Source organism: Natator depressus, chromosome 5, assembly GCF_965152275.1.
Source record: "Natator depressus isolate rNatDep1 chromosome 5, rNatDep2.hap1, whole genome shotgun sequence".
Classification (NCBI taxonomy): Eukaryota; Metazoa; Chordata; order Testudines; family Cheloniidae; genus Natator; species Natator depressus.
The window spans coordinates 98,389,728-98,412,277 of record NC_134238.1 but is presented as its reverse complement, the minus strand read 5'-3'; the positions used below and the strand labels follow the sequence as shown (position 1 = coordinate 98,412,277).

General features: G+C 40.9%; 2 protein-coding genes across 2 annotated transcripts in view; one reads left to right on the top strand and one right to left on the bottom strand.

Moving 5' to 3' along the window:
* The window catches only part of PGM5 (phosphoglucomutase 5), a 108,906-nt gene extending 106,364 nt beyond the window's left edge, over positions 1-2,542 (top strand). The window contains exon 11 of the mRNA XM_074953286.1: positions 39-2,542. Coding sequence (XP_074809387.1) covers positions 39-128 — 90 coding nt within the window. The 3' untranslated portion in view covers positions 129-2,542. The remainder of the gene's footprint in view (positions 1-38) is intronic.
* Positions 2,543-7,084: 4,542 nt separating this feature from the next.
* Positions 7,085-22,550, bottom strand: part of TMEM252 (transmembrane protein 252) — a 69,609-nt gene continuing 54,143 nt past the window's right edge. Inside the window, exons 2-4 of the mRNA XM_074953284.1 lie at positions 12,468-12,560; positions 9,217-9,608; positions 7,085-8,085 (exon numbers count right to left, since the gene is read on the bottom strand). Of these exons, the coding sequence (XP_074809385.1) occupies positions 7,803-8,085; positions 9,217-9,515 (582 nt within the window). The 5' untranslated portion in view covers positions 9,516-9,608; positions 12,468-12,560 and the 3' untranslated portion in view covers positions 7,085-7,802. The remainder of the gene's footprint in view (positions 8,086-9,216; positions 9,609-12,467; positions 12,561-22,550) is intronic.

Sequence of the window (22,550 nt, the reverse complement as noted above, 5' to 3'; positions counted from 1 at the left end):
TCTTCTTAACATAGCTCACTGTATTCTTTTTCTTCTAGGCTGTGCTGAGTCCTCTCATAGCCATTGCACTGAAAATATCTCAGATCCATGAGAGGACAGGGCGGAAGGGACCCACTGTCATCACCTGAATCTACAAAGGATCATTAACCCAGGGCCAAAAGAGAGAGGGCAAGGAAGAGAGATGACCTTGCTAAACCACGTTATCTGTTTGTGCCTTGTATGGCTTTAAAAGTTTTTTGGGGGTGGGGGTGGGAAGAAAAATTCAGTTTAATATTGATCAAATTCAGTTGCATTAATTGCCAGAGACAACAGTGTACTGACTTCTGTGTTAGAGCAACAATATCTTTTTGTCCAAAAAAATAAATAAAAATAACCAAAGAAAAAGCCCTTAACCCTTGAACATTGCAAAATGCCAGTATGACAGGAAGAGCTGACCTTTGTATTTTCTTTCCCCTTCGAGTGTTATGATAAAGTAAGAAGAATTTTGGACTTGGGAAGAAGGGGGAAATGGTCTACAATGCAACCATGTTTTTTGTTGAATACAGTTTATGGTTCTTGTCAGCTTCTTGTTGGTTTAGGAAGAAATCATCAGCATGTCTGAGGTACGGGGCAGTATACTAGTCTTTGCGAAGGGTGCATTTGCATACTCCGTTTGTTCCTTTCTCATCTGCACCCTTAGCCAGCTTGCAGATCCACACCAGCAGTAGAACTGTGCACACATTTGAAAATGAATGAAATGAAAGATGAATGAAATGAAAGACTCCCAATGAAAGATGCCAGTGCTTCCTTTTTTTTGGTTTAGAAGTGTAACAGTGTGACTCATGTCTCTCTCTAGGTTTCCCTGAAATTGACTCTTCCTTTTTTTTAAAGGAGGGTAATTATTTTTATTGAAGCCAAAATATGATTAATGTTTTAGTCACGGGGGCATCAGTTGCCTTTTGCAATATCCCTCATGTTCATAAGCATGTCCTGCTGGTGCTTACTGGGCTTGGAGGGTACTGTTGCAAGTTCAGCATATTTTCCATAAATGTGTTATCATAGATTTTAAAATCTATCTCTTCACATACATACCTATGTTCCACTTATCAGGAATGGCTGTAATACGGAAGAGAGAATGAATTAAATGAAATACTTGGCTGATTCACTAGTTAAGCTCAGAGTCTATTAGATTCTTTAAAGTAGAGTTCATAGGATAAAGAGCTGGGGAGGAGAAGGGACTTGACAAGAATGAGAGAAGCATATGTACACTTGTGGTTTTTTTGCTTGTGAAATGCTGCTGCAGCTCTAGTTATGGTTCATTGCTTTGTACTGAACAAGAACACAAACACTTTGTGCATGTGACTTGTTTGAATGTTTTGCTTCCTTGGGAACAGCGTGTGGTCACTTGTCATATCATTTGTTGAGTTGGCTTTGTGCAATTTGAGACTTTGCAGCATGTACAATTCATATTGCAACCCATCAAGATTTCAGTGCAATTTAGATAATATTGCAGTGCAGGAAATTGCTTTGTTTTCTTTTGACACTTCTGTCAAAAATTGCTATGACATTTGTTATCTAGTAAAGTGGGATTGCTATATTTCTGTCTTAATACCTAATTGTTGACAAAACACACTGTGCTTTCATCCATTCAAATAAAGCTGCCTTTAATAGAATTACATTATCTACTTAATTCATTCTAAATAAATAAGACACTGATGTTTTCACACAATATTTTACTACAGTATTATTTAATATTTGTATAAATCAAGAGATTCCATGGCTTGAATTCATTTTATAAAGGATTGTGGAAGGCATCAGAAGGTCCCTGCATCTTCACCACAATTCGGGTGTCCAAATTTAAATGTACTCTTCTTTAAAGAGGGCATGTTTATCTAGACCTAATCTACAGTGCTTCATATAGGGCAAACTCCTCCACTGTTGGTTTAGATCATTCAGACTTGTGCAGATTTGGCCTAGACTGTGAGAGAAATTTCCCTTCAAAATGCTGAACCACTCAGCTCGTCATATGTTGGCAAATCCTACTGAAAATGGGCCAACCAAGAATTTGAAAAGTTCTTATTGTTATAAGACCTCAGATGATTAAATAATCTTTGACCTGATCACCTGGCAGAGGTGAGTTTGAAAACCAATTTAGGTTTCCCATTGTCTTAGCCTCTGGAGACTGGGATTGCTGAAAACATGATGTACTGTACCCACCCACTATAAAAGAGACGGGAAAGCCTTACTAAACTGCCACTGACCATATCCAGTAAATACTCCACCAGACTTCTCTGTTCTAGGAAAGGCATGATAGCATTAGCCGCAGTAGGTGGCAGTCAGGATTCAGGAAAAAATGAAGCAGAATTGGAAAGTTCTCTAAAGGTAAATACTGGGTCTAATTTTGCATTATGTTATATTAGTAATGGAGTTGCACAGATGTAAAACTGGGGTAATGCACTTGAGAATAAGATGATCTCTGTGTATGATTTTGAAAAGTTATCTTGCAAAACTGTTGTAAAACTGTTACCATCCTCAACACAAAACCTACTCCCTAGTCCTTTGTAATACTGATTGATGATAACAATAAAACTGATTATTAATACGATTGATATTGTCCACCCAAAAAATTACTTGTCATGTGCAAGATGATGAGTAAAACTTTGTAAGGCTGACTCACGATGTGTATATCTCTGTATCTGATTTGTTCAAGGAAGGACTGTGACCACAGTCTCATTAATCATGCACTTAATGTACAGAGATGTTTTACTTGAAAATAGTTGAGAGCTTAATGGTTAGAAGCTAATGTCTGGGGAAATGGCAACATGTCCACCACCTCTTACAAGGATAGTGTTACTCTTTGCAGGGCTGCTAGAGTGAGGGGCTTGATGAGAAAAAGTCCTGTCCCCCCTTTACTCCTACTGTTGGGTTAAGTGGTTGGGCTGGTCCATGGGTTGCAGCCTCTACACTGTCAAGGCAGTTTTGAAATAACTGTACTAGTATCTATTTGGACATTCTTTCTGTTTCCCGAACAGTTGGGTTTGTCATACAAACAGCATGTAGTTTAAGAGCACACTCCCAGCCTGCAAGGTTGAAAAGGCTGGGGGAGAGGGGGAGAGAGCTATTTTGGAAGAGAAACTCCTAGAGAATAAGGGGGAGTGGGCAGCAAGGTACCAAGGGGTCTTTGCAGAGGGGTGACCAGGACAGAGGGATGGGGTCCCAGAAACAAAGAGATGGAGGCCAGAGGAAAAGGAATGGGGGAGACTTGGGGAAGAAATGAGTTTGTGGACCCAGCTGGAAAGAGAGAGGGAAAGGTTCAAGGAAGGGAAGATAGACGAGGAAGGGACAAAAAGAAGTGGAAATTAAAAGAGGTAGCAAGTAGACTATGCAAAAGTAGTGTGGGAGATGGAAGAAGAAAGACAGAAAGGAGTAAAAACATGGAAGGGTAGAGAGAACAAGAACTATTAACTTGTGTGCAATAGCAGGGAAAAGACCAACTAGCAAAAACTTGTCATTCTGTTCAATTATATCAAACTGTGTATAATTATATTTTTTAAGTGCCATCCGTTTGTTAACATCACACATTAGTAACCTCCCTTCACTTACTGAAGATAAATAACAGGCTTAAACCTTTTTTTTTTTTTTAAATCATGAACCGGTGGCTTATGGTATAAAATATTTAACAATGTACATAAGGCACAAAACCTGGCAAAGATGTTTCATTTTAAAGAATACTCAGTGCTAACACGGTAGTGGCAGACCAGCCCTGCATGGAGCAGTCCTAGGCTTGAGGGTGCAGAGGTGAGGAATACCCCACCAATTCCCCCAACTTTTATTCTTCAGCCATACCTGAGGAGCTGGCCCCATATGTCCAATGCACAGCACTGAAATGTAAAAAAATTTCCCTTTCAGCATGAATAAATTACCATCAAAGAAAAATGCTTGGCCTCACGCCTAGGAACTACGCATCTCAGCACTGAGGATAGTGATAGGATGGGAATAGCATTATTGCATTATTGTTCAGGAGGCTAGGGCAGAAAAGTCCTATTCCTTGAACCCTTGTTTTGAATTCTTCATATCTTTACAAATAAAGAAAATCCCTTTTAATCCAAAACTTCTCATGGCTGGTCATGCCAAAGGTGAATTTGTTTTGGAAAGTTTGAGCAAAATTAATTCAGCCATTTAAAACCTTTCTGCTTTTAAAAGGATTGTTGACATTTATTCACTCATGCAGTCACCCACATCATTTCCATTCAGCTTCTAACTAAGCAGTGAAAGTATATACATGAAAGACAGATTGAGTCGAGCAAAATAGTCCCTCTTAACCTGAACTTGTCTTACATCCCGGTTAGCCCTCCTTCCCTCCACACCTTAACCCCTGTTGCTGTTTGAAGACGCAGTGAGCAGTCCACTTATCCTTGAAAGGGTCTGGAGCCCTTAATAGCCTACAATAGAATCACAGGACTGGAAGGGACCTCAAGAAGTCATCTAGTGCAGTCCCCTGCACTTATGGCAGGACTAAGTATTATCTAGACCATCTCTGACAGGTGTTTGTCTAACTGCTCTTAAAAATTCCCAGTGATGGAGATTCCACAACCTCCCTAGGCAATTTATTCCAGTGCTTAACCACCCTGACATTTCCTAATGTCCAGCCTAAACCTCCCTTGCTGCACTTTAAGCCCATTGTTTCTTATCCTATCCTCAGAGGTTAAGAAGAACAATTTTTCTCCCTCCTCCTTGTAACAACCTTTTAGTACTTGAAAATTATCTTGTCCCCTCTGTCTTTTCTCCAGACTAAACAAACCCATTTTTTTCAGTCTTCCCTCAGAGATCATGTTTTCTAGACCTTTAATCATGGTTGTTGCTTTTTTCTAGTCCAGTCCCCTGCACGCAATACTTGCAATGTATTGAGGTTGGTGCGGCCACAGAAAGGCTGGTAATATTCTTAAGCCCTTTTTGGATTTCCCCTGAAATGTTAGGGAAGAATTCAGAATCTTAGTTCTTGCCCAAAACTGCCCAAGAAACAGGGCCATAAAGCAGATGCAAGGAAGGTGTCCTCTGCCTCATTACCAGTCTGCTCTGTGGGTCAGTCAGAACTGGTGGCCAGCTGGCACGTCCTCCCTACCCCGTGGGACGGTGGACCCCAAGTTTGGCGCTCTCAAAGAAGCCACTGTTTATCTGAAGCCTTGTTTACATGGAGTTTCATCTGCCTATCAAACACTAGATCAGTGGTTTTCAACCTGTAATCTGCAGACCCTGGGGGTCCACAGACTATGTCTAAGATTTCCAAAGGGGTCCGCACCTCCTTCTGAAATTTTTTTATGGGTTTGCAAATGAAAAAAAAAAGTTGAAAAGCACTGTCCTAGATAAAGGGGTTAGTGCTGTATTCAGATAAAGGAGAACTTAGAAGTCAGGCCTGTGTTAGCAGGGCACTTTGAACCAGGAACATATCCATAAATATGTACCTTCCAGCATTCTAACCAGCCACTTTATGTTCCAGTGTGTGTGTGGGGGGGGACTCTGTGCATAAAAATGGTGCAATTCTTCATGAGCTACAGCAGAAGTGAGTCAATAATTGAATTAAAGTGTGCCATTCTGAAAAGTCACACTGAAAATGGCATTCTGGGCTTCCATGTCTGTTTTTCACTGATTTCCAGATAAAATGTGCTCAATTCAAAAGTAAAAAAAAAAAAAGAAAAAAAAAAGGAGGGGGGGATATCAAATCCTGACCCGTTGAAGTCAATAGCAATACTGCTGTTGACTTCAACGGAACCAGGATTTTACTCCGGTAGTTGTTCTAACTGCCAGCCCTGCATGCTCAACCTAGGGCTGAGAATCAAGCTTGAATCTTGCCTCACATTTAATGAATGTCTTCCCTCAGCAACACATATACAACCCCATTGTTGTCAGCGTCCTGCAGCATGAACATGACTAAAATGCAGTAAAAACATACCTTTGTCACTAAAGCCAGCTGTTCCGATTCTGAATACATTCAGGAAGCAGGTCTCTTGAGTAAAAAGGTATCATTTACCACGATCACTTCTCAGAGGAAACCCTCTCTTTAACTGCTTTTGAAATAACATGTAAAGGTTCCCATTTCTCCTGGTTTTTATTCTCCCCCACTTTAGAATGTGCAGCTTTTTAATCATTTAAAAAATCTTTTTACATAGATCCTGTTTGTCTTTCTCCATCTTTCCAATTATAGTATTTATCCTGTCATTGTTTTCTTTTGAATGTGTTTAGTCTCTTTCTCTCCATTGTTTTTCCTTTTTTTCTGTCCTTTAACTCTACCTCTTTTAATGTGTCATTTCCTGTATAATTATTTCCATTTTTAACCTTATGTTCTCCTCTCCCCTTTTTCTGGGCACACCATCTACCCCTCCCTACTACTTCGACTCCCCAAGGAAAACATGTCTCACCTCCCATTTCTTTGTCATTCTTCTCAATCACATCCTCTATTTCCCTTCTTCTCCCATCAGGGGAAAGGCTATATTTCAAATCAGAAAATAATCCTCGAGGAGGAAGAACTGATTTATTTTGCAGTTGATTTTCTCCATGTTTTCAGTTTCTACAATGATTTGTAGCCAGCCTACTCTTGCCTCTTCTGATACGTGAGCGTAAAGAAAGATTGATAAAGCATCTCATCCTGTTCATGTTGTCGTCATAAAGGGCAAAACTCTAGTTGAACTCAGTGATGCAGGATCAGGCCCAAATAGAGCCTTACTTCTTTGGCACAGAGTTTGTGAACAGTGCAATGGAAGCAGCTAACCTTATAGCTATGAAGACAATGCCTAAAGAAATGGCTCACAGAAGGCTTTTTTCTGCAAACAATCTGTATTATTCTTTCAGGAGCTGTGCTATGAAACTGGGGTCTTCTCATTAGTGTGCAGCAATGACTGAGCTCAGCTTGGGTGTTGTATATCCCTCTGGAAGTATGGAAACCTCATTTCTAGTTCAGACTTGGTTTGAAAAAATTTATTGAAATAAACAGATGAATTCAATGCAATATTAAAGTATCAGCTATTAACACAAAGTAAAGCAGTTATCTCCAAATACTCATGGTAGAAAAATACCCAACTATTAGCTTATGAATTAATAATCTTCCAGGTCAGCAAATATGAATGGAAAAACAGATGGGAACTTGCACCAAAAGATGAGATGCGAGAAAGATTTAAATTAATAAATAGAGGAACATTAAGTAGCAGCACTAACATTTTCCTTCCAGTGTAAAAAATAATGGCTTCTATACACTGGTAGCCAGCGTATCAAGGTACAGTACAGTCATTTATATCTCAAGAGCGTTTTCACTCAACATCTTGATGGGCTGATGTGAGCACAAAATGAAATACTGGCTATGAAAAGGAAATTAGCCAGTTGGATATTTGGTATGAAAAAATCTTTCATAAACAGATCATCTAGAGACATTGAACAGAGCACAATGAATGTATTTGGTACTGGCTTTTTTGTGTGAGCATAGTGAAATATTGAAACGTGAAAACAAGCTGCTCTGATGTTGGCTTGAGCCAACAATTATGAGCTATACTTAATATCATTAGCAAACTCTTTAAAGGCCAGAGAATGCTGTTCTTGTTTTAAAATACTGGGAACCTCCTTAAATAACCTCTCTAATGCCACATGAATGGATTGTGGTCAATGCTGTCCCCAGGCAACTGTTGCACCCTGTAGTATAATACAGTAGTATTATATAGCACTGGCCCATGTCTTTTCCAGCACCACTTTGCACATTCAGTGTCTTATCCACTGACTTTGTCTCGGAATAACTGGCGTGCTTTGGTCCTTCTAAAGTCCCTTCACAGTTCATATTATTAGCAACTGACTCCTGGCCCGGGTGCATGACAAGCACCTGAGACTCCTTCTGTACTCGAGTCATGCTCAGCTGTTGGCTGCTGCTGCACAGACATTTCGTACGATGGTGGTTGTTCCTCCTGAAGGCTAGTTTCATCTATGAATTCCATGCTGCTTTCAGTGTACAGCGGCGGAGGGATGTTGTAGAGCTCTTCCTCTCTTGCTGAAAGGGAGAGTGGTATTGGGAAAGTCTGCTTTCCCGGATCAATGCTATCTTCATAGCACGGAGGGTAGAAATCAGGCCTGAAAAATAATCACACCGAAAAGATTCACGAGTTAGAAGAGATTTATATGAGCTGGGCCTGGTTAGATATGTGTGCTTTTGTCACCTTGTCACAGTTTATCTGAGATTTAAAATATAAACTGAAGAAATGAAATCTGGCTAAGAAGGACTAGATCAGCTGAACACATATGAAACAGATTTGCTGATCTAGCATCCTGTGACTTTCTCTAAAGTGTGCCATTAAAATAATTTTAAATATCAGCCTCAGCCTCAAAAGTGAATTTAATTGACAAGGTTTCCTGACTGTCATGCAAATATCACCCACCAAGTGTCTATAGTGCAGCAGCTTCCGTAAAGGGCACTCGGATTGAAAAAGGGAGTATATTTCCTGCCAAGCTGATTGCATGGTGATTATTTTCCGCTCTCCACAAATTTTTAAGTGCTATCCATATTATCTTGGTTATCTAACCAGGGTTTGTGATGCGATGTATTTATAGAGCTGTTACAGCACATATTGTCAGTGTTTATGGTGGTGTTACCACAACAGACAGCAAGAGTCATTTGTATCCAAAGACTCTGTTACAAACTTTGCCAGGCCTAGGGCCAACCAGTTTAAGAAACTGCCTATCGGAAAGCATCAGACTTCACTCAGAAATAGCAGGGATATTTACACAGAAACCTCAAGCATAGACCATATAGGAAATTGTGAATCATTCCAGTGCTTTGGCCTCCCTGGAAGACTGTGCTGAGGAGCAATACCAAAACACTGGCACAGGCGCTGTTGTTGTCTATTACGGTGATACAACTGGGCCTGCTGCGCTCCTGGGGTAGTTCCACTGAAGCCAGTGGAGTTGTGCCTGCTTTCCCCAGGAATTTGTCCCAGTGTGTGTAATCACTAAGAATAGTTTTTCAGGAATACAATCAATGTACAGGATATATCACCTAAACTGCTGCTGTTACTGTCCTAACTGCAATCCACTGCATATGAAATGTTCAGGCTCCCATTCTATGCCCATACAAATAGAATAAAAAGTCTTATACTAGCTACAGGTTACTTTTCTTTGATATAATGCTATGTCATTTATTTCTCTTGAGGATACATTTACAAAATGCAACACCCAGTTTGCCCATGCATACATTGCAGTACATACCTGTCTATGGTGTTGATGTGCATTTCTCTATGGCTGGGATTTCTCTGGAAAATATAGAACAGGTTGGTTTTTTTTCTGACTTCATGGCACATGCTCCAGAAGATCCCAGTCGCAAGGAGCAAGAACCCCAAAGGTAGCAGAGAATAAGCAACGAGCAGATTATTCCCACATCTGCACAAAAGGGAGCCTGTGGAAATGCAAAAGGCTCCCATGCAAATAATAGAGAAGCCAGTTAAGAGCACAAAGAAACGAAAGAGACAGAAAAACTTTTTTGGCATCTTCATGGTTAAACACAGCATCTAGTTCCTTCTCTCTCACGCTCACACTTTCTCTCTCCGCTGTGCTTCCTACTTGCATTCGTCAAGGTTTTATGCACTCCAGGATCAACTGGCCTTTGGACAATTAAGAGAAGCAGGCAGTTATACAATACTCATTAACTCATCGAAGTCGCCGTAATATCTTTAGGGATTAATTTATAATTATAAGGCTGCTTTAAGAGGGGGGAAAAATTCTTCTTGTGTCATTTCTTTGCCAGTGTAAGCTTTGAAAACCATTGATGCATACTGTGCTTCTCAATGAGTTAAACATTAGGGTTTGGGTTTGAATAGAAACCACCAACCTCGCCAGCTTTGGGGCAATGCTTTCTAGCACTGACAGTTTCTTTAAAAAAACCCAACCTCCATTGTTCCTAATTCTCTGTTAAAAGCTTGAAGAAAAAATGTGTGTCTACTGATTATGAATTCTTTCGTTCACTCTTCCCAACTGAATGTTAAATGACTGTGGCATTTCTTATAGCTCACTTTCTAGTTTCCACCCCAGGACCATCAATGATCAATAAAAATTACACACATTCAACAAAACAGTCTAAGGGTGGTGTAAGTTTGGTTCTTCTCCTCTTCCCCAAATTCAGCTCCATGTTGATTATTTTTTCTTTGCTCTGTCTTCTCTCTCCTAGCATCAGCTATTGACTTAGGAGCCTATTTTTAAAGGTAATTAGGTGCATAAAGATATAGATAGGCACCTTGTGGGATTTTCAAAATCTCCTAGGCCCCTAACACCCACTGAAATCATTTGTTTAATAATGTCACTTTGTCTTTCAGTGGGGAGGAGAATTAACCATACCGTGCCAAGAAATGTAGTCAACTCTTTCCCGCCTAGCGTCTTTAATCAAAACTGGATGTCATTCTAAAAGATAGGCTTTAGTTCAGCCACGGTTGGGCTCAGTGCAGGAACTAATGGGTATAATTCTATGGCCTGTCACACTAGATGATCATAAGGGATCCCTTCTGGCCTTAAGTCTATGAGAGTGATTCTTTCTTCCACTATAGCCCCTGTACGCTGCTGCCATGGTATATAGGGGTCATAAAAGCCTCACAAGTCCTGGCACAGGGGCCATGCCCAGTGGGGAGAAAGGGGCATATTGGATAGGGGAGGGGCTATAGCACATGCCACTGTGGCCATTCTGCACATCTCCAGAGTGTGGAGCTGCCCACCGGCTGCCCAAGTAGGGTGACAAATTACAGTAGCTCCTGTGGCTTCCTAAATTACTCTGGGTTGTTTTGATGTCTGACCAGCTCAGGGCCCCAAAGGCACAAAGGTCATCTTTGCTTCAACCCTTCCCCAAGACGCAGTACACAATCTCACCCTATGACTCTATTCATGTATTGTTTGGTGGTTTAATTATGATTGTTTATTAGCATTGTATTTTACCTGTGTGGGCATGACCCCAAACACTTTGCCAGGGGTTCTTGATAAATAATATGCTTATTTGTTTATTTTGTCACAAAGCTGCCATACATTCTGGTGAAAAAATGTGCTTTTCAGCCCTCTCCCGCTGTGTCAGGTTATCTACTCAACCAGCTCCAAAACAAGTCAGTGCAGCCGATTTTTGTACCAACTGTGAGAAGGTGTTTTGAGGTTGTTTCATTTGCTGTGATACTAAAGGTGGCAAAAGCCTCTCTTAACAGAGCAAAGCATTCACATAAAGAGCTGTTGGGGCCAGTTTTTACTGCAAAGTTAACTCATGTTATAATGCAAATCTTCCTGTTAACGCAACGCCCATCCACACACACAAACCCCACACTCAAGTGCGGTGGCGCTATTCACTCAAGTTGGTTGGCACAATTGGCCTGCTAACACGACCACTCAGTAATGTGAATGCAGGCTAGTGTCACTGGAGTGCTGCCAGTCCTCCAATGCCTTCCCACAATTCCCCATACTCATATTTTCTTGCTCTCTTCCTATTCCATCCATCTAGCCTGGACGTCATCTTCACTGCCCACAGGTGAAACAAAGTCCTAATTGTACAGCAAACCTCCCCCGTCACAGAACCAACAATTGACTTGCCAAAACCAAACTGATCCATAACAATCTGGGGTGGCCAGATTCCAGATAGCAATAGTAACCTGCTTTGGAAGTGTTATGGCCAGACATGATAAGGGGGGCTTCATCACCCACTAAAAACTGCATCAGTGGCCACCCTCCTCCAGCTCTGCATGCAGCTTATGTGCTCTTCTTAACAAAGCATACCACCTCTTTCCCATGATGTCGAGCCACTGCTGAAATGCCTGCCACTGCATCTTACGCCCTTCATCTTCCCCCTGTTCACAGGCTCCCACAATACACTGCAAAAAAATTCTTAGCATGGCTCAGCTTACTGCAATGCTAAGAACGATGGGATGCGCCCACAGCAGACAGTATAAGTGAGTAGAGTGGCAGTGTGGATACAGGGCATTAAAGCAATTAAAGTATTATTCTGCCATGTCCCTGCTCTCACTCAAGCGAGGCAAACTTTGGAGAAATCAAGTGTAGATCACTTGAGCTAACTTTCCAGTAAAGATACTCTGCGTGTTGTTCACACATTTTAATAAACTGCCATCTCCTGCCCTAGTGAAAGTCTGTTTATAACAGGTGGGGCAAAGCCAAGCTCACTAACGGAGGTTTTCACTGTATATAAGGGGTAATATAAATAATATCACAAAAATAACATAAATCGTCTCCTGCATCCCTTATCGTGTGCAGTAAAATTGAATTCATTGCTCTGATTAGGTGTGGTGTTAATCAGTTCTAGGTACTAAGTGTCCTGGCATAGATTTCAATCAGCTTTGGCTAGTGTCCAGGTATTATGGCCCAGATTTTTAAATTTTCAATGGGACTTTGGCTCCTATGTGCCTAAGCCACTTTCGAAAATGGGCGTTCGCCACCTAGGTCACTTTGGCCTTGCAATGCCGAGCCATGCAACACCTACATACCTTGCAAAATCTGGGCCTTCGTGTCCTGGTGTCAGGCCATGCTACCGCAGCAAGAGCACCGTGGTGGAACGTTCTGCCTTGTTGTTCAGTGTCCTGTTGGTGGTATAGAGAGGAGACTCTATCTTGAATGTATTATTATTGTTTAGTATTTGTATGGCAATACCACCTGGGAGCACCAGTCGTTTTATTGCTGACAAACACAAGCACAAGAATTTCCTCGCCATGGAGCAATTGCTCCATCAAAGAAAATACAAGGAAGAGCCAAGGTGAAGTTTGCACACATCTATTTTGTATTTTAAGCTGTATGTAAATGCATATTTGTTGTGGCTTCTGGGATCCTGGAAGGTTGTTAACTTGGCCTTTGGTATAGCAAAAGGTAGACCAATTCTAACACAGGCCAGATGGTGACCTGTGCATCCAAGAGGTATGCCACCGTGTATTATGGCTGCAGATATAGTCAGCAGACAAGCTGAGACTCTGAGGATGAGAGTGGAGATCAGTGAGACAATCAGGAGCTTCAGAAAACCCTAATGGGGCTGTCCTAAACTGTGTAACTGTAGGTGTACCTGGCACAGTAACTATGTGGCATTCAGGCCTGGAAAATGCTACTACTGTCTTATTAACCTACATTGTTACGTACAATCTAATAATCTATTCAATCAACTTGTTCAGTTCCCTGATAGTGTAGGATTGTTCTTTATTGCACATTTACCTAATGTTTTGTCCAGTTTAAAATACTCCAGTATTGGTGCTTCCTCCACGTCCCATGGCACACTCCCCCGCCCCGAGAAGCTAATGGATTTAGTAGATACTAATATGAAGCTTTTCCTGATATTCAGCCCAAACTTTCCTTTTTCTAATTTGCATCCTATTCCTTTTATTATATGTCCTTTTTACTTTGCTAAATAATTCCTCCTCCTCCTCCTGGCTATTCAGCGAGTGCAGAGCTTTCAGATAATACACACAGGTAAATACACCTATTGAATAGTCTATGACCTCTATCTAAAGTAATGCTAAGATAATGACTGTAATTCAGATCATCTACAGAACTGGTCATCCTTCCGATCACATACAATATTTGCTCCAATAATATTGATGGTGACAACACCTTGCACTTATTGACCTGTTTGTTTTATGTGCAGGTGATAAGACTAAACAGAAATTATACCTCTGTGGATTCATCATAAGTTAATTATTATAAAATTGCTGTGGTGTTGTTTCTTTGATGCTACCGGTAAAAATGGTTGGTCATATTTTGTTTGTTGAAAGCAACCAATGTTGCTTAAGAAGACTGATGCTGTACGGTGAGAGAGGGCAGTATGAATGGAATCTCACTTTCCATCTTAATGATTTTACCCTGCCCTTTATCCTCCCCAAATCCTTTTAAAGTGTCCTTTCCACGTCAGCTTTCAGTAAGGGTTCTCTGGCCAGAAAAGAATTGCTTCACCAGAATGGTGGTGAATTGCATCAGCCATTTAAAAATGACATTTAAAATAATGGCCTGATTTCTTATTTTTCAGAATTGCTGATCACTTACAGCCCTCTCTGAAGTCCAAAAGTGAGAGGGGGAGGGGGTTGAATGCTCAGCCCCTCTGAAAAGTAAGCCATCAAGGTAAGAGAATTCTTCGCATTTTTATTTAATTTATTTATTTATAATATCCTTGGGGCTGACTGAGAGAACTAAAATGAGGCAGAGTAGATTCATCTAGTTGAGCAGTAGTGCACAAACCCAAATCTGGGAAGCTCACAGGCCGATGTACAAAGTTATTAGATGCTGCAATTGGAATGTCAGTCAGCATGATTAGGGAGACATCGGCCGTGCAGAACAAACTGAGGTGCTCCTGAGCTTTAAATAGCTCATCAGAAAGGTGGAACATACATGGGTTTGTCACGGGGGAGTATCAACAGTGGAGAGGTAAGGCACCACTCCTAGGACTCCTTAGTGCAATGCAAAGCAGGGGCCATCTGTAACGCTGGTGCCAGCTCTGGCCAAGGCCATAAGCGTCAGCTAAAAACTGACAAACTCACAGCTGGAAGCCAGGGCAATTCATTTGTGTATTAGTATACATCAAAGTGGCTGTTAAATGTGTTAGAATGTGTTTGGTGTTTAAACCTCATGAAAACTAACGGGAGGTTACAAGCATTGTTTTTATTTACCTGTATCCTGTTAGAATGTAGTAGCAAACATTTACATTGTATATACCCTATATCTAAGTGACTCATCAAAGAGAAAGAAGCCTCACGTCATGCAAATGAAGGACTGTAACAGGAAGGTGCTAATTCCTGCGCATTTCAAAGCAAGTGGACATTGTGTGTGATGATCAAAGACTCTAAAAGCATTCCCCTCTCTCATCAAAGTAAGAGCCCAGGTGAGTAGCCAAACTGTCAACATGTTTTTCTGGGAGATAAAGCCATAAGTATGGTTACGAGGAAAAAAATTTTCTCTCTAGACTGTTTGGATTCTAATAGGGCAGAATAACCAAACAAGAAGACAGAACTCTCCAGAGTTACTCTGGGTAGCCCTAGAAGACTTTTTGGGAAACTGGCAGATTACTGCATGTCTGCTACCTTTTGAAATTATAGACTAGAACTCACCTGTGCATATATTTTTATCTGCTTGAACATCTCAATACCTCTCATTCCTTTTTCTAAGCTACAAACCTTTAGTTAGTTTATTATAGAATTGGCTATCAGTGTTTTCTTTGGTGTGAGATCTAGGATGCAAATCGACCTGGGTGAGTGACTGATCTCTTGGGATTTGGGACTAAATATTTTGTGATTTTTGGTATGTGACCGTTTATCACACAGTCCAGCTTGCAAGATAGACTGGAGTGTCTAAGGGGACTGTCTGTGACTCCATTATAAGACTATCGTAGTACTTTGGGAGTTCACATTTGGAACTGGGTTGATGAAATCTAATTCTAGAACATACCGCCAGTTTGGGGTATCTGCCCTGCCCTGACATAGGCACTCACAGTTGTGAGCTATTCCAGGTATGTTACACCTGCTTTCTACCCCCACCTGCTCCCTGGTCTCCTCTGCAAAACCAGGAAGAGCAGAAGGCACCCTCAGTTTCTTCATATGCTCCTGTTGTCCTAAGGGGGAGACCCCACACCTGTGAACTTGAGCAGGTTTCCCTTCCTGTTCACCTTAGGAGGTGCACAGTGCCAGGGGTCCTCTCCTGCAGAATAGTAGATGGCCTCTCAGGAGTGCAGTTGTGACTAGAAAAAAACATGGTGGTATACCAGGAAGCCAATAGGCTGGGAGCCCCATTCCCAGGAATCTCCTGAGGGCCTTAGGAAGGGCACATTGCTCCTGTGAACTCCCTTTTCCACTGGTTCAGATTTGCAGATAACCTTCACATTCCTGTAAACCGTGGAAGTTCTGTGTCTTTTCCCAGGTTAAGGTCACCACAACCTATGGATAGAGACTTACTTGAGGTCTTGGGGAAAAGCCCTTGGTTCAAAAATAGTGCATCTTACAAAGCAGGTCTGAGGAGACCAAAAATGGGAGACTGGCATAGCTATGGGATTTAAAGTTGTTTCCATTAGGGTTTGATTTTTCTTGCTTTCAGATGTTTGCAGGGAGGTTGTTGTTTTTTAATGCTAACCTCCACTTTCTCTCCCTCCCTCCCCTTTTCTCAGTTAACCATCTCATTGGCAAAGCCTCAAGCTGTACAGTGGAGCTTGACTTTACATGCTAGATGGTCAGGCTACTTTTCTGTGCTACAAAACAGGAAGAAAGTTAGTCCTAATGAGGCTCAGGTGGGAAACAGAAAAGCTAATATTGTGTTGCAGAGTGGCGCTGGCCCAGGGCCAAGGTCAAATGGCAGCCTGACAAAAGCTCAAAAAGCACTTCTCTTTAGGAAGTTGGCAGTGGAGCATTTAACAGGATGTTCTACTGGATAATTTGACAGTTGCAATTATTGCGCAATTTTTGGCTTATTTAAAAGTTCGCTGTGTGTATTGCTTCCTCCTCCTCTATGGATTTAATTTAGTAGTAACAAAGTAAGAGCATGAAGCAATGCCTGGTCCTTTTGTACACAGCTGTAGCAGATTTGGCCTCTTGTATATGCAAACAATATTAAGGCCAGGTACATATTTCACAAGTAAGTTGGGTCCCACTCAGTGAATTTAGTGAAACCTATTTAATGTGTGGTGTTCAGTAAGTTAAGTGCTGTAAACTGAAAGAGGACTATTTCACATCCATTAAGATATGATGACATTACAAGGCCTACCTGATGTTGGGGAACCTATGTGGACTGACTGCACAAAGCAAACTGTATTAAGGTTGTGCTGCCAGGTTGTGAAAGGTGTAGGGGCGTGCAAGAACGCCCTTGAAAATAATGCATTACTGATGTTATTATTTATTGAGAAATTTACAAAATAGACAGGTGAAAAGGATTTTGTCCTTGTCCCTCAGAGTTTATTGTTTAAACAGACAAGAGAATTGTCAACCTAAAAATTAAAAAAAACAGGAGTCAGGTTCCAAACCTCATGAGTCTTTTAAAGATAATACATTCTGGATCTTTTTCATTTGCCTTCTTGTTTTTATGCCTTTAAGTTTATGTTTTCTTGCTTTTCTCCACAAACATGAAGGCCAGAAACTTCCCTTTTAAAAAAAACATGAAAGCTGTGATTCTTACATTATTACATGTCTCCAGGAGCGGAGGTTTTAAAACACCAAATATCACAAGAGTTGGCAATACAGGACAAGCAATACAGTTCATATATTGTGTGGTGGGGATCCAGCAAGTGGCTTTATCACAAAGCAATGCAGTTTTTAAAATAATGTAAGTAGCACCATTCTTTCTTTGTCAGGCTGTTAATGCACTTTGCAGTATAGGTTATTAGAGAACAGTTTGAAAGAAAATGAGGGAGTTCCAGGCACAATAGGGAAGTCTGATTTCCATTTCTCTCTGTCAAAACACAAGTTCTGGTTACCACATTAAAAATAAAACTATAAAGCCATATTTTTGCCATCCACACTCTGATTAAGTAGTGCCTTACACTGAGTAGTTCAATTGATCTCAATGAAACTAATTGCAGAATAAGGTACGAGTCAACGTGAGTAAAGGTGAGGAATGTGGCCCTATAGTTTGTGGCCCTATAGTTCTTTCTCTGTTTGCTTGTTTCTTAATATCACACCTATGATTATGATATTTAAATCCTGGGGATTCTTAGAAACAGGGCAAGAACTACTTTCAAACAAGAATCTAAGAATCTTGATGGTTTGTATGGCACATGCTTCCAGTACACTGGGGGGAAGTGACTTATAAAAATACACCAATTACATTTCTCTTGAAAGACACTGGTTTGAATTAAGGTGAAAAACACTGAACAAAAAGTAAAAAATGTTTGTTTAATGAGAGCCCAAATCTTTAGTACCCCAAACCCCACCCAGTTCAGGCTTGCCCAGAAAGAAAGGAAATCTGTGTTAGTTACAGAGAGTAGGACATAAAAAGGTAGTGGCAGAAGCATTGCCCTGTTTTGCCAAGGCACAAGGGTTAAAATAGTGGATAAAATAGTGTTGATATGAGATAGTTAAGTGTGAATGGCTACTGGGGTACAGGGGTCACCACCATTTTAAAAAGTCACTTTGCCAATAGTTGCCACACAATGGTGTCAAGAACACAGTTGTTGCCCCTGTACTCTGAATAAGAAACGACTGTGTGCTATTGTTTGGCAAATGTTAATATTTTTATGGAATCCACTGTGTGAGAGGTATCAGTAAACTTTCTCTGAGTCTGATTTTCAAATATATATAGTCTGCTAACTTGTAAACATTCATCTTGAAAATATCTTTGTAGCCAATCATTGTGCACTTAAAGTATTTTGTGCAATTCCATCTAATCATGTAATGATATGTAATCACCTAACTGTTGGAATGTGTACAATTAGGTGATTACATTGTCTAACGACATTATAAAAAACCTGGGTGAGAAAAGAGCTGTGTATAAACGATAGCCTTTTTTGTTCTGAAGTTCGTATGTCAACTTTTAAAAAAAATCTGTCTTTTCAAAATCCCGTCACTTAGTTTCCATTGAAAATCATTGTCCTCACACATTAGGCTTCTTTTCCTTTTAAACTAAGATTTTAGAGTGAAATTTGTCCCTGTGCAGGGGGTCAGCACAAGGCATTACTTAAGTCCTCCAAAATAGGGCTTAAATGGGACTTAAGTGATGTGTAGGCTTCATGCTGCCGTTCTTAGGGTAAGGTGACATGCACTTTATGTTCTTACCCAGTTTTCACTGGGGCAAAACTCCCATTGCCTTTAATGAGATTTTTTTTGCTGAGTAAGAACACAATGTGCCCGATCCTGTTTCCACTGAAATCTATGAGAATTTTGCTATTGACCTCAATGGCAGCAGGGGCAGGCCCTAGGATTTGGCCCATGCTGTCTGAAGTGGATTTAAGTGTGTCCTTTGAGAACTCCTGGAAGATCTTATGCTGACATAACCAAAAAGGTTCTCAACTAATTGTCTGGCTACACGAGAAGATTTAATATTAAAATACTGTTTCCCATTAGATTTGAAATAATAAAGTTAAATATTATAGCTTGGTTAACTTGGACTTCCTGATATGTTTCTGGTTTGACGTCACTTCTGTGAAGCAAAGGTGGGACCCACAAAAAAGGTCATCAGAGTTTAATTACCTTAGATTTCCGTTTAAACAGAGATTGCTCTTGTGCTAAATATTGTCCATTGTGCTGGAAAAAATGCAGAGACCCTACCTTTGTGTCAATGAGAGCCTACCTATTCTGTCCCAAAGCCATTACACAGATAAGAATAACAGTTCCTAATTATAGCCATATTTGTTGGCCTAAATTTGCAAAAGTAAGTGGATTTGGGCTCCCAGCTTGAGACTATGGCAAACTGGGAAATATCTGCATTATTTTTTATGAATACAGGCATGCCCCCGTGTGTGTTTATGTTGAGTTAATTGCTATGGGGTACGATCAAGAGGGCTTGTTAGAGGAACCAAGCAGGAAAGGTAAAACAATGGGCTAGATAAGGGACATCCCAACAAACAATTGGCAGGTTTATAGGTTCAAAGAGGTGATGCCTCAGCTCCAGTGCTAACGACACAGCTGTTTTGCCAAGGCAGAGACAAGACAGAGCAAAGGGAACAGTAAACCATTACAGGAGCCCAAGCCAAGAAAAGGAAAGTTAGGTTTAGGTTAGGTTAGTTAGAGAAGCTGCCCAGAGTGTCAGCGAAAGCTGACAGGCTGGCAAGGAGACACACAGAGAAAGAGAGACAGAAATTGCAGCTGGGGCAGTCAGCTTCTCACAAGCCAGAGATAGCTGAAACGACAAAAGCTTGCACAAAAAGAGTATGGACTAGGTAAAGGGAGAGATGCATGTAGACCTTTATTGTTTCTACCCTTTGCTATGTGTGCTACATACGTTTGGGTGAATGAATAAATAATACTTTATTGTGAAGACCTTGTTTCTGAGTTGCTTTAACCAGTGCTGGTCACAGGTCCCTGGAGCGAGAGGGCCTACAGGGGCCAGACCAGTGTTGGGCCTGTTGAATTATCATAGTTGTGAACCAAAGGGCTGCTGTACACAGATCCACTCTTAGGGTCTATTTACAACAGGGCTGGGAGTGATTGCAGCTCATACCCAATCTAGCTTTAACCTAGCTAGCTCAGGTACTGATAGCAGTGAAGCCATGTTAGCAGGGGTTTCAGTGCAGGCTAGCTACCCAAGTAATTACCCAGGGTTCTGGGCAGGCCCACAATACAGCAAGCACTGCTGTGGCATCACTACATAACTGTGACAGGGACACTCTAAAGAAGCCTGGTTTTCAAAGGATGGGTTTGAGGAGCTTTCTAAAATCAGGCCCCTTTAAAGGGTCTCAAGTTTGGCACTCAAAAAGTGAGCCATCACAAGTCACCTAATGTTTGCCTTTCTACCCAGTCAGCATCCTTGCTGTTTTATTAGCCTAATATGTGTTTGCACAGAGTGACATGTAAAGGCCCTGCCCACACTGGGATTAGAACCATTCTAGCTACAGCTGGGTTTAACTACAGCTGTTAGGAGCTGGGTTGTAAAGGCGGGACCAAGGTATACAATTTAAATCCAGGGTTTCCGTTTGGGCCCAATCCTATCGGGCTTCCCTGACAAGTGTGAACATGGGGTTGGGGTTTTTTTTTTTTGCTTTAGGCTAGGGTCCTACTTTGAGCTAACAAGAGAAAAAACAATCAAGCTAAAACCTGTCCTTTGCAGACCATCGACAGCCAGCATTCAGAGTGAGAGGATACTTATCCAGTTGGCTAGAGAACAGTTCAGTTCTGGGTTTTTTTGTTTTTTGATGAGTGTTTAATAGAAAGTGAAAGAAAGTGTTGTGTACACTCTATATTTGCCTGAGTATTCATGAGGAATGGATTTGTGCCCCCACGCTGAACTGAACCCAAAGATTCAGAGAACTCTGTTTATATGATTACACCTGTTGTCCACATCTGAGAACACTTCCTGGTTTTACTGTGGGGCAGCAGTATAAGAAAGCACAGGAAACAACACAAGAAACCATTATTCTTGAGCTATTTCCTTTATATTTTCCCTTAAATTTCCTATGAATTTCCATACTTAAAAAAAAAAGGACAAAAACGAGAGTCTTATTGTGTCATAGGTATTGTAATGATCCTCACTCTGTAATATGGTCTCACACAGTGAAATAGAGAGAGCTGATGAGTATATTCCTGTATAAGGTCTCTGTGAACAAAAGCTGATTGCTGTAATGATTGTTGTTGTGTTTCTGATATTTACCTGGCCAGGATTTCTAAACCTGTTAATAGTGCCTAAATATGTACACATAATAATTGAAAGAGTCTTACTAGATACTCTTGGAAATTTTTATTCTTGAATGTCAGAATTTTTTTCCTGGGAAATATTACTGATATACAATGTAACATCATGGGTCTGGAATGAATGAGGTGAGACCACATTGCCAAAAAAACCCCACCATCAAGCAGCACTACCAGCTTCTCCTAGAGAGGGTCACAGGCAGTGCCACATTCTAAAAGAAAGAGAGGCAGGTTTCTTCCTGTCCCGCTCTCCCAATCGCTGGATTGCAGGTGAGTGTGGACTGAGGCATTTACTGCCTCTCTCAGTCCACTCACCTGCAATCCAGCTCGTTGCAGAGGGGAAGCCCATTACAATAAGAACAAAACACAAGAAATATCATATCAAGTGGGTCTCTGGAGAAACTTGGCAATGGCTGAGGCATATGCATTAAAACATGAGCAGCTGCATTCACAGGAGTCATGGTTCTTCTCTAAGAAGCAAGTTAAAAATGATGGGGAGTCACAAGGATGTAAACATAGCTAGAGTGACCTTTTTCCTCTTGGGATACCACAGTCTGGAGCAATAAGAGCAAGTGCACACTTTGAATGGGTACCTTGTACAATGATAAATACAAGTATAGCAATAGCACCATCTAAAGGCCATTTTACATTAACACAACACTCATGCACAGAAATATTTCTAACATAGTCCAACACCGTTCTTCACATTCCTTAGAACATATGTATATATTTACATGCAGTGACAGATTCACGATTATTTGATCTAAAACTAAAATGCGTTCCTGATGCATGTTAATTGTACCTATGGAGGATAGCCAATCCCAACTTTTTAGCCAAGTACCTAGCATTTTTCCACTCAGTCCCTTCAAAATCAGGTTTCAGAGTAGCAGCCGTGTTAGTCTGTATCTGCACAAAGAACAGGAGTACTTGTGGCACCTTAGAGACTAACAAATTTATTAGAGCATAAGCTTTCGTGGGCTACAGCCCACTTCATCGGATGCATTGAATGGAACATATAGGAAGAAGATATATATATACACACACACATATACACACACATACAGAGAAGGTGGAAGTTGCCATACAAACTGTAAGAGGCTAATTAATTAAGATGAGCTATTATCAGCAGGAGAAAAAAACTTTTGTAGTGATCATCAAGATGGCCCATTTAGACAGTTGACAAGAAGGTGTGAGGATACTTAACATGCGGAAAAGCAAAAGCAGTTTGTATTTCCATAAACTATTTCCTCCAGCACCAGTCTGATGTATTTTCAT